At 36.2% G+C, this 12,595-nt stretch overlaps 3 protein-coding genes across 4 annotated transcripts; 1 reads left to right on the top strand and 2 right to left on the bottom strand.

Annotated features, from left to right (window-relative positions):
• Positions 1–305: 305 nt before the first annotated feature.
• LOC149730748 (cytosolic sulfotransferase 3-like) lies at positions 306–3,512 on the bottom strand. Its single transcript, XM_089884075.1, has 7 exons — positions 3,147–3,512; positions 2,966–3,079; positions 2,793–2,902; positions 2,352–2,496; positions 2,101–2,216; positions 1,430–1,577; positions 306–852 (listed from the first exon to the last, which is right to left on the bottom strand). The coding sequence occupies exons 1-7, from the start codon at positions 3,388–3,390 to the stop codon at positions 740–742; spliced, it is 990 nt and encodes a 329-aa protein (XP_089740201.1). The 5' UTR covers positions 3,391–3,512; the 3' UTR covers positions 306–739.
• Positions 3,513–5,672: 2,160 nt separating this feature from the next.
• On the top strand, positions 5,673–10,825 carry LOC149730747 (rab11 family-interacting protein 3-like). The gene is made up of 4 exons (XM_089884037.1): positions 5,673–6,806; positions 7,123–7,335; positions 7,665–7,834; positions 8,223–10,825. The coding sequence occupies exons 1-4, from the start codon at positions 6,246–6,248 to the stop codon at positions 8,665–8,667; spliced, it is 1,389 nt and encodes a 462-aa protein (XP_089740163.1). The 5' UTR covers positions 5,673–6,245; the 3' UTR covers positions 8,668–10,825.
• Positions 10,826–11,036: 211 nt separating this feature from the next.
• Positions 11,037–12,581, bottom strand: LOC149730746 (spermatogenesis-associated protein 24-like). 2 transcript variants are annotated; one of them, XM_089884091.1, is made up of 2 exons: positions 12,447–12,581; positions 11,037–11,863 (listed from the first exon to the last, which is right to left on the bottom strand). In XM_089884091.1, the coding sequence occupies exon 2, from the start codon at positions 11,847–11,849 to the stop codon at positions 11,241–11,243; it is 609 nt and encodes a 202-aa protein (XP_089740217.1). In that variant the 5' UTR covers positions 11,850–11,863; positions 12,447–12,581; the 3' UTR covers positions 11,037–11,240. The 2 variants fall into 2 exon arrangements, with proteins under 2 accessions (XP_089740217.1, XP_089740216.1); XM_089884090.1 differs by lacking the exon at positions 12,447–12,581 and adding an exon at positions 11,929–12,250.
• Between the last annotated feature and the right edge of the window lie 14 nt (positions 12,582–12,595).

The following is a 12,595-nucleotide window of genomic DNA, read 5'->3' as shown; positions in this document are numbered from 1 at the left end:
TCGCTCTGTTGCTCAAGCAGTCTTGTAGTCAGCGTTAAGTCATTGAAATATGACGCCAGGCGTGATGGACTCGAATGCCACTTAAAAAGTCATTTTTTGGAACTGTTTTAATATTTTTTTACACTGACTAAAAAACCTTTTGATAATGTATCGGTCCCACACAAAATTCTACAGCTAGGCATGTAACTGGAGCCTGTTTTATCAAGTCTTCCCTTAACCACTCTTTAACGAAACAGATTGCCCTCGGGGATATATTTAGGTTTACGCCGTAGACTCTGTGCTACCACAAAATAAACTACGCTTGATAAAGTTTTTTCTTTCATGTTCAAAATGCGCAAGTAGCCACAGGAAGAGAGATGCAGAGAAGTTGTACTTTTGTGTGAGCCATGGCCTACTCAATATATTTAGTGGGTCATGTGTGAGCCACCAATTGCGACTATTTCTTTTCTTATGCTTGCTGTCCATTTGGTGTTTAAACGTCTTAATTTATTCCGCGACAATTTAATTTAAACCACCAAATTAGTTGCAACTTACTAAGGTAGAATCCACAACATACAGCCTATATATGAGATGTATATATCGGTACAAACACTGTAAAAAAGGCGCATCATGTGAAGTTACATGCACAAATAAAAAACTACAGCATATAATAATGGATAAATTTTCACACATTTAACTCTTAAAAAAGGTAATAAAACATTCCTAAGAATTGAGACCGAAATAAAATCGAAGGAATTCTTTACAATTCATAAGTGAATTTAATATCAGTCCCAGCGAGCTTTTGCTTGACCAAAGCGTCAACTTTTTCCGACTGTGCGACAGTGAAGTGGTTTTTCCAGTCTCCCACTTTGCCTAAATAAAAACGACAAATGGGTTATATTTATAGTAGATTGAGGTAAAAAAACAAAGAATATGAAGAAGAAAACAGTGCTTTAATAACAAATGAGTGGTCTTACTGCGGCTATCATATATAAACGCTGGAGGTTAGCTTATATGTGTTTATTTGATGCACTCTGCATGACCATATAGTCACTCCAGTATACTATGGTATATAGTAGGACGGGGGGAGGATGGGACACCTTTAGGACATATTTTCCAAATATCGTGATCGTGTTTTAAATTTAAACAATTAACAATTGTCTATGGGAGTTGCGAGGATACGGTTATATAATTCTTTGTAATTTTTTACGTTTATTACCGAATTGGACGAGAAAATGGAATGAACTGGTGTCCCATTTCCCCCGCCCTACTATATTTCACTAAGACTACAGTACCTTAAATATCGCGCCCTATAAAAAGTTATATACAGCAAAGCAAGAGCATGAATTTAATAAAGATACGTATACGCGACCGCTTCATTCTAAACCAGCAGTCATTATCATTTTCCCATCATTCCGCAACATTCGTTTGGGAACTATCATTAACTCACCTTTTCGAAAAAACTTCACTTTCTCTGTCCAATGATATTCTTTCTTCATTGAAGCAAACGATGAAGACTCCGTGACTTTTAAAAGATCGTCCTCCGATATTTTAACGTCAAGAAACTTAGCTATTCGTCGGATTTCTTTTAACGGATCCTGTAATTTATAGAAGGGTGTATTTAGCAACGCATTTTTGTACTATATTAATATATTATATAACCAATATAGTGTAACGTATTCTTTGTTGTAACGTATATTCGTTATTGTAAGGTATTCTTTGTTGTGTCTGTGTGCGCATTGAGTTGCATATAGCGGACATCCGTTTATTTTCAAATGGCTTTTTTAAAGGGGATTCAAATGGGTTTAGAGTCCGTATATTAACATGATTAAATGGGACTTTGGGTTTAATCTGTTTAGTTGGTTAATTAAATTCCACAGCGACTCAAAGATTAAAATGGTCTTATAAGAGTCAAGTCAGTTTATATTAGGTTGTTTTTTATATGTGACAAATTGGGAGATCGTGGGGTTAGATATCAGCATGTAGCTCATATATTATAGTATATTCGGCCAGACATGTCACTTTTTCTCAAATTTACAACCGGGAATTGCTCGGTGTGTTTTCCTATAACGAGTAAGCCATTTTTCGATTAATGTTTTTATTAAATGTATTGCTCCAAACCTTTTTCAAATCTTCAAAAACCACAAATAGAACATTTTCGTCGTTTCTATGTGGGTACCATGATAACAAATGCTCCATGTAATATTCACCTTCTTTGTTCGTCATCTGTTGTTTGCCTAAACAATAAATGTTGCTGCTTAACTCCAGCACAGCAGACAGCAGTTAATGATTAAAACCGTAAAAATGATGCGAGACATGTTTTATCTATTTTCAGCGAGCCAAAGCCTATTTGCACGATAAGTATTTCTTACCACTGATAGCAACATCAAAAAACTTCTCCCATTCCAGCGGATAGTGGTCTTTCAAATTTGTCCCCTCTCTATTTATAGGAAAATTCACCATCATTTTGTGCCAGGACACAAGCTGGTCTTTTGGATTGCGTATTGTGTAGATAACCTAAAATTAAAGGCTTCTAAGTAAATATCGAGTTGTATAGCAACTGTGTTTTGTCGACGTTATCTATTTCTTGTGCATGTTCTATATTTATATTTTATGTGGGTCAGATTTCATAGCATGGCAACTTGGGACCTGAGATTTATAGAGCACAGTTGGCTTACCTTCCAATATGTGCATACCTCATTCGTAAAAGTTTTCGCGACACTTTTCAGCTTTTTGTGTGTTTTAAAAGATAAGAGTCAGCACTAATTTATGTTACTTAACGTGCATTCTGTATACGTTAGAGTTGTACATACCTTTGCACCAGCGTTTCTTATCTTTTCGAAGTTAAACAAAGCTGCGGGAACATGGGTGGAAAGTACTTTTCTATCCCAAGGCAGTTTGTCAAGAAATTCAAATTTTAAAGCTAGAATGATAATAAACGTTTTTATTTTACGAATTCATATGTTTTTAACATAGGCCTACTTACGTATTCCAGTTTCGAGGTATATATGCGGCATCACCATACCTTCCGTCATTTTCAATAGGTTTTCATCGTGTCTGAAGTAAAGCAATCGCACTATATGTCTCAACCAAGTCGTACCTACAATATAACATTAAGACTTACACCCTAAAAATAATGTTTGACCCGATAGGATCCCAAGACTTACCTGTTTTCGGAAATGACGCAACAATGACGTCATCTTGCCATGGCGTCCAATTATCGTATACCCACTTTATGGTATCTGCGTTAAAACCAAACCCGTACACTTTGTACCCTTTCCATTCTGTTAGTTTTGGTTGTGTAAGACTTTCAACAAAGTAATCAATCAACGGTTGTATATCCGGAACGTCTTTTCCGAAGTCAGATATCTCCTTAAACGACCGACGATACGATTCTTCTACCCATTCCATTTTACGACTATTTTCGTTATTCAGCCCTCCAGATATATTCCGCACCACCTATGTCCTATTCTATAGTCAATAAATGAAAATTTTGTGTTTAACCCTACCGACATTAAATATACATAGCACTGCTATAGGGTTGTGAAGACACAACCCTATAGCACTGCAACAAAGTGGCGTTGTAACGACCAGCTAAATAGGTCGAATACCTATCGCGCTTGCAGGGACTAAACGCACCAGCGATCAGGCACACAGCACGCAGTTAGTAAATCCTTTTTCTTTTGCGGCCTCATTCTTTTTGCAATGTTTGTATCTGTAGTCGTTAGAACCCCAACGGCGAGTTTATTGTATCAGCTCTATTGTTCTGCCTATTGGTAAATTTCTTCAAATAAACCAGCTTCCGAGAAATTCTGCACGCAACAGTTAACCTGTGGGAGTTTAACGAAACAAACTATTCAACGCAGCTTAAACTGAATTCAGATTTGCATTGCGGCTGTGTGCGTGTTGTATAACCTGTATGGGCCTATCTAAATACTTTCCCTATTGTAACTTGCATTGCACTTAATAAAAATACCAGTTATAGCGTTTAATAACATTATTATAAATCAGTATAAACCTGTTTATTCTCTCTTGTTACCGGGCAAAGACAGTCGTTATAATACTCGTGCTATACCTCTGTTACAAAGTGCATATACATGGCAATTTAAATCGTAGCAGAATTCACATAACTTCATCGTTCTATGTGAGTTATAGAATGAATAGTAATTAAAACAACGAATAAACGGAAATTATAATTACCAAAATTACAATTGCAGGACAGGGAGAAGAAAGCACTCGTTTCTTCCAAGCCATTTTTTTTCCAGATTTCAAACTTCAAAGCTAGATAGACGTTACTCTTGTTTATAAATTGAATTTATTCTGTGTTTTCGGTTCAACATACAACAAATAATTTTCGGTTTGACATTAAACACACAGACGATCATGTTTAACTCACAGACGATCATAAGATCGATGTATGTAGTTACATATATATTGATAAGATTGAAGAAGTTAATACAGTACCGGGGTCTCAGCACACTAGAAATTTACATATAAACGTAATGCACATACTTGTGTGAAAGTTATCCCTGTTAGGCCAACACATGTGTTAGAAGAAAAAACATAAGTTTTTACATAGTTTACATTGCTTAAACACGCCGAAGCTCGCACTGTTGTCACGGCATTTAGAGCATATACGTTCGGTGTAATGTTTTTAAAACATTGCTAAGTATTATTGTTCCATCTACTTAATAATATAGTCTTTGGTTGAAATAACAAAAGAAGTCTAGAGTCAGGCCCTTGTATGGCTAGAACATGCTGAATGTATACACAAAGGAATCGCTTGCACTTAGTGCTAATTCGTTGCGGGTTTCAACCACTGCATGGTCTACGAGACTCACGATTTTCGGGATATTCACGGTGACTCACGATTATCGTGATAGTAAGTTTTACATAAAGATACAATTGCTTACAATGATTAAAGAATTGTATTTATAGTTTTATTAACATATTACTATGTATTGGCTTGCCTATAACATACAACAGAGTTAGTGTTAAGTTATTATGTCTGCTACATGCTTTCATAAAAAGACTGTCTCGTGAAACTTTTAGCGTAGAACCAAGCCTACAGACTATATAGTAGGTTGGGGGGAAATGGGACACCTTTTCATTCCATTTTCTCGTCCCATTAGGTAGTAAACAAGAAATATTCAAAGAATTATAAAACTGTACCCTCACGACTCCCATAGACCGTTGTTAATTGTACAAAACACGATCAGGATATTTAGATATAATGTGCTAAAGGTGTCCCATCTTCCCCTACTCTACTATACATACTAAGCAAGTGAAATCGCCACGAAAAGAAGCTTATAGCCGTATAGCACTAGGTGTATTTTATTGCATATGTGCCAATATAGTTTAACGATTTTGTATAATAATTTATTATAAAAACTACTTCTGGTCCTCTGTAAGGTACACGCAGAATGGCTTTCGTTTAAAGGGTAGCCTTTCATATTAGTTTGGGAGTTAACCAGAAAACATACATTTTTTAAGATACATTTCTGCGATGTAATTAAAACTAAACTGCAAAATTAGCAAAGGTAACTATAAAACTCCCCAAATAATTCTAAAGACACCGGTGTTTCTAAATTCGTAAGGTTTCTATGACTCCCTATATAAATACTTTTTCGAACAAGGTTACTCAGTTCTTTTCTCATTACCTGAGAGTAATTGTCAGTCTGCCTAACAACAGAGCCGTAGTCCGTTGTCTGCGCAGTTGTGGTCATTAGTCATCAAATGCAAGCTGATTTAAGGTTGAGGCCCGCGGCAGAGTCAAACAAGGCAAGACAAGATATTCTACGCAAGTAATGAGTTGTCAGAAGTTAAAAATGATTGACTTATAGTAACTAATATTCATTTATCCAACGGTAATAATATATTGAGATACAATGTGTTTATAAGGGAATAGCAAATGTAGGCGGTTCTATCTTTGTCTGTGTAAACGTGAATTGTAAATATCACGCGCGGTCTTATACTCTTATTGGCGTCTTTTATAAAGAGCTTGCCCAATGTAAATAGTAACCACGCTTGGCTTTGTATTACGTTTCATTGTGCGGAAATGAAAGTGACAATCAGGCAATTGTAATATTCAAGTGTCGTGGTGTATGCCTTTCCTACAACAATAGTGACTAGCAGTACTAAGTTTAAAGTATATGGATTAGTGTAATTTTGAGATAGGTAAAATTGTTAGAAATTTCAAAATTTGCCATGTTTATGTTCATAGTTGTTCTTAGGTCTGTTCAAAAGCCAAGCCTGAAAAATGTGTAATGGCTGGTGATGGAGAACAACTTAGAGGGGTGTTTGAGCTGTGTAATCCAGATGGTGATGGATATATATTAACTGAATATTTAGCCCACAATCTAGCAGAACAGTTTAACGGTAAAGCGCTCGACGCAATACAGGAGGTCTTGGACCCTGAGAGGGAAGGAAGAATCTCTTTTGAGCAGTTCTGCTCAGCTGTCAATCACCTGCAGGGCGGGAACTTAAAAGACCAAACTCAGGGCAGATCTGAGGATGAGGAGTCTGTTTCCGATCCAGAGAACACATATAACGAATACGATATCCCAGAGGACGAGCTTGTTACAGAGATGGAGAATTTCGAGGCATTTGGAGAATCACCCAAACATTTAAGTCCGAATAGGCCGTATGATGCAAGGTCTGATAACTTTGAAAGGCATGGCAGTTTCAGAAGGTCACACAGAAGAGCTCACAGTCTTACTCCAGGAAGAATGTTGCCTTCCGTTCCACTATCTTATGATAAATGTGAAGACACATCTTCTGTGTCGTCTGAGTTTGAAGATCTGTCCGAGAAAGTAGACAGTTTAAAAGTAAGTTTAGAAAATAGTCTTTCGTAATTGTTACACATTTATCTTTGCGGAACTGTATTGGTAGTTCACTACATGGTCACTTCACTTTTTGGCTGTATTTTCAAGATTTATAATTTTCATTTATGATAAAACATCAGTGTTGGTAAAGTGCCATGACAATGGGTGACATCATATTCCTAAGCACCCCACAATTTTAGTGTAAAATAGCTTTTAGTTATAAACAATCACAGCCAAAGTCTATTGCATCTTCACAATCAATAAGGTTTCCTATGACTTACAGTCATGAGTGTAATACGATATAAATTGTTTATTCCAGGACCATGTTTCTCGGCTGTCAGAGGAGAAAAACATCCAGTTACAATACGAGTCAATGAAGCGTGAAAACGAGCGACTAAACAGTCGTGTGATGGAGTTGGAAGAAAAAGTTCAAGACCTCACAGATCGGGCAGAGGAGGCAAGATTGGATGCTACTCATAAGTTAGAGGATTTACAATCGAAACTGGAACGTGAAAAGGAACTTCAACTACAGGTGTGTGTTATATTTATAAAATTCAGCACAAACATTGGTTTTGTAAAACATTCTTTTATGATCCCAATGCAAACAGTTTTCCAAAGGTCTTTTTCACACTCATTGCGAAGAACCATATAAGTCTGAACTAAAATTTACATGTTAACGAGCAGTCTGGTACAGTAATGTAGGTTTTTAAAATTTAAATAACTTTTAGTAAGGTGGGTAATTGTAATTCATAAGCTATATTTTCTATAAGCAATTTACTAGTTTTGTATAAACAAATGGAAAAGTGCTGAAGAGTATTAGTATTGAAGTAATGTCACTAAAGCTACATACAATTATGGTAGGTTCTTCAAGGTCGGTTGGATTTAAAAACAAGTGAGAATGATCGACTTGAAATAGAAGTTGGTCAGTTGAAGAGCATGGCTAAGGAAGCCAAGAGAGATCAGTCAAAGTCACTCAGCAAGAACGAGGAACTTACACAACAGTTGGTTGAAACTAACGAAGAATACAGAAGGTTGTATTACCTTTTTTTTGGATAACATTTTACATTAAGCAACCTAATATTGGTGTCAAAGTATCTGTGTCAGTAATATTATGTAATTGTCACATTTTTAAATGTTAGGTAAAATCTTTAGTGACATACACATTGCTAAAATGCAGTAACACAATAGTTGTTAATGTGGTGAATGCAGTATACTTTGGCTGCTTGTTTGTATGGACTTAACAGCAGGGTAAAAGCTGTTGTAGTTGTAAAACTGGGGTGCTTAACCATGGCCTGTTGGAAAAAATCCGTGCCAGTATGATACAATAGAAAAGCTCATTTACCTATACACTACAGTACACTGACAATACCATGCTAATGCAATGTAAAAATTTTATTAAAGTTTTTGATTAATCCACAGGTTAAACCAGAGGTTCACATTACAACAAGATAAACATGACACTGAGCAACAACGACTGCAAGAAATGCTTGGTTGTCTACAAAGTCAACTCGAATCTACACAGAATGAAAAAGAAGTTTTAGATGAGCAGGTTGCCCTCTTAAGAACTAATCCCCAGTCTGCGAGCTTACAGGCTCATGTAGAGGACCTAAGGAGCGAGAATGATAAACTTAAGCTTACAAATGAAGAGCTGAATGATCAGCTTGCTCAGAACATCACTGATGTTCGATCCCTAATGAATGGGGATCAATCTATTGCTCGGGAATTATCTGATGCATCTAAAGATGATCTTATGGAAGAGCTGAAGAAACAGGAGCAGATAAATAACCAACTGCGGGACTATTTAGATCGCATAATCCTGAGCGTGCTAGAGCGCGACCCAACTATACTAGAGATTAAGTCTTAACCCTAACAGTCTTGTGTTGTAAGGTGAGTAGTTGTATTAGTAGCAGTATGCCATGTTTTAGCATGTGTGTGAGATATTTGCTGGAGCTGCCATTCTTGTTTTGAATTCCTGGAGTGACCTTGGCTCCATAAATAGGCTTTCCTTTCCTCATTAAGCTTAACTAAGTGCCATGTTGTGTAACCGCAGGCTTAGCTAATTGCAAAACTTGACATGCTCGCGTCGCAAAAGCAGTTGGTTTGTTTGTGATAGGTTTGTGTACACAGCTTCCACAACCCCACTTCACATACACTTGAGCGTATAAGGGCATAACGATTGCTCGTTTTGATAGGCTTAAATTTGTTCGGCATTTCAAGGGCTTAGAAGTTAGAATATATCTGGGTTTTGCTATTTCACTCTAAACATACATCTGTTTTGGTATCTAAGGGCTTGAATCTTAAAAGACTGCAAAACATTATGTCGCTCTGAAAGTTACTTAAATTGCCGATACCATAATTGGCTGTAATTTCATAGAAGGCTGATTCAGGGTATATGACAAACATTGGTGGCGTCATTATTTAAACCGACATTAAGTTTTCAAAGAACTCGCGCACAGTGGAGCGTGTATAATTCAGTTTACGGGAGTCAAATTTCAATTCTTTAAATGCCTTGTTGTTTAATGCTTTGGTTACCAGCGCTGGCTAACAAAGGGGTTTACGTACCATGTGAACACATTGTCACCACCGCCTGTTGTGGCCTTTGTGTATTCAGTTGATATGACGTCACGTATATAAAAAGATGATGTTCAGTTTTCCAGATGTTATTGATTGTTAGTTTTACTACGAAACTCCCAATCAATACGACGCTAAATTCACATTCATGCGCCAGACACGCAAGTCCATTTGGATCATTTTTACACTCAGACTCTTGATTTTCCTTCTATTGATTTCTTTGGCATTATGTTTAATCAGGCATGTGGTTTTTCACTTAGCTCAGTACTATATTCTTACATATGTTGGTATTTAAAGGCTGTTCAGCATGTGCATATGCTTGAGAAACCAGCAGGCTGTTTTAATCCTCTTTTCACTGTGTGTAAGACCAGCTTATTGCTTTTAAGTGTTATACAGCAGAGTGCACCATGGGTGTGTGTGTGCGTCAACATACTACCAACAATGGGATGTAGTTAATAAATAATATATATCTCTTGTTTGCCTAAGTTCCAGTATTCTGTATAGCGTACAATACTATATTACACGCTTTTAAATTTTGTTCTTTTTTACTGCGCTCACTAATGTGAAATGAGCTGTTTTATTATGTTTTAATTGTATAGCATTATTGTTAATTGTCTTATCTTTAAATCTATTGGTGCTACATATTCATTATTCTTTTGCTCAAACAACTCAACTTGACTTGTAACTCAGCTTGTAGTTACACATTCAAAATAATGACCTACTGCATATTTTTTAAATTAACCTCTTAAAGATAGCAATTAAAGCTCCAAATTTTGCACACCATGCCCGCTATGCCATACCTGATTACTCGCTTTTGTAAATTAACTTAGTAATGTTGCTGCATATGTACAACTCTCAGCTTAGACCTATAAATAACACCTTTCTGTATTACCCCACCTGTGACGAAATTCTATTTTTCTCAATTGTATTCCTTTCTGTACTAAATCCGTTTTCAGTTGAACTACGGGTACATTCCCTTAAGATCTTCTATTTTCTTATGTTTTAGATGATTTTGTTGTGTAGATTGTGCACTGTGAATCACTAGTTTAGTCGTGACGATTAGTACCGACTGTAACCAGTATTGCAGAGTACCTAATTTTAATTGATTGGTTTTGACTTTGTATTAACCAATTTAACGAAATGTGTACCCAAAAATAAGCGGTCAAATTTTATCATGTTTTAAAAGGACAGTGGTTTGAGATTACATTTTAATGCAGTTAAACATTAACTCAAGCCCGCATTTTTCACAATAGTATTTGAATTGGTGCTACGTATGCTTAGCTTTTATGGAAAACTGTGTTTTAGTATAATGGAGTGTTGATGTTAAGGGAAATGTGTGGGCTACGAGGGATGGCATCAATAATTTACAACTTCTTTTTCACTTGGCACTACAGTATCATACCTTTGGTTGATTTAGCATTTATGTAATAAAATGTGACCTTGCATTTAAACTGTGTATGTTATTTTAAACTGTGTATGTTATTTTAATAACAGTTAACACCAGAAAACATGCTGTTTTACTTTTACACAGACTGGTAAATTTAATTCTTGTGTAATCTACTACTGTAATACCTAACTTTAAAACATGATTGGAATGTATATTTTTGCTGTTTACTAAGAAGCTCAATGAAATGAATTCATTGGGTAAAGTCAGGCTGGATAATAAGCATATGCATTAATATTTAATGAACATTTTCAAATATTAATAGGTTATTTTACGCAAAGCAACATAACAATAAGAAGCATGGAACCGTTTGCTCAAAACCTTGCGCAAACACGAATAAAAATATTTTGTAAACAGAACACGACATTACAGTTATGTTATTTTATTGCACAGTGTTATAAAGAGTCCATGTTTATGGAAAGTCATTTTTTAGACTTCCTTAGTGAATCACTTAAACTTTTTGCCATGTACATTTCTTGCATTTTGTTGATATCAATATCAGCAAGTGTTTGTTTATGGTTGTCCTTCTGCGACTTGAGCCTCTGTTTCAATGATGAGATCTCATTGTCTTTTAAAGATAGGCAATCATTTAATCGCTGAAGTTCCTCATCTGCGGCTGAACATTTCTCCAACAGATAATCACATCTCTTGGTCTCCCTTGAAGATTTACTTTGCAGGGTTTTAGCAATAGTATCATGCTCTTTTGCTGCCTTGCTCATTTGTTCCTTCAAGATCTCAATTTGATTCTGTGCATACTTTAGTTTTTCTCCCTCTTGCTCCAAGATAAGTTTGGTTTTCGAGTGTTCCAATCTTTCATGTTCTAAACTAAATGCGACTTCTTCATACTCAGATTTTGAGACGTAGTTTTGTTTCTGTCGCTCTGCAGTTTGCCGGACCCTTTCCAATGTGTTCTGTTGAACATGGAAGAGATCTTTCATTGTGCTTTGAACCAAGGAATACGAAGAGATGCTTGCCCCTGAACAAGAACTCCCACTTCGCCGAAGATCTTCAGTATTTTCTGGTTCATTCATCTCAATTTTTTGGACTGTAAATTTACAAGAATGAATAAATCTAACTCATGTACCTTTGCGGGTGTTCTGATTCACACACCTTGCATGCTAATGAGTTACCACATATGTAACTTTCTCGGTAATTATTCTTTTTGGAGTTTTATGGGTCCCTAATAGAACTACAGGTTGCAAATATTTTGGGTATTTTGACCATAAATGCTATGCGACCAGGTCCAATAGAGTTCAACAAACCAACTTTTGGTCTCCTCATACCTCAAATGGTTTTTGAGATATCGAAACAACCAAAATATCTGCAACCGCGTAATGGTTTTTTAAACATAACTCAAAAACCATTCGGGGTATCGGACCAAAACTTGGTCTGTTAAACTCGTATGGTCATTTGACATCTATTGGACGTGGCCGCGTACCGTTTCTGGACAAAACAATCAAAAAATTTGCAACCCGTAGTTTTATTAGGTACCCGAGTTTTATGTATGAGTATGACTGGCAGTTTGGTCAACCCGTATGATTTAAAATAAGCCAAAAGTACCACCTTAGCCTAACACAATTTTACCATAAGTAAACCGAAATTAAAGTATATCACTTTTAATAACTTACCACAGTCTGTTTTCAACGTTTCTCTTCTCAAAATTTAAAAATATTTTGAAGTTTTCTACGGTGGTCACGCTTGAACAAGTTGCTTCGCTCTAGTAATCCGGGATCAAAGATGACGGTTACCGATAGCAGTGTTGTCAACTTAAGTTTGT

This window comes from Ciona robusta, chromosome 9, assembly GCF_009617815.1.
Source record: "Ciona robusta chromosome 9, ASM961781v2".
NCBI classification, from domain to species: domain Eukaryota; kingdom Metazoa; phylum Chordata; class Ascidiacea; order Phlebobranchia; family Cionidae; genus Ciona; species Ciona robusta.
Note: the sequence above shows the minus strand (reverse complement) of the source record. Positions and strands in the feature narration are given on the sequence as shown.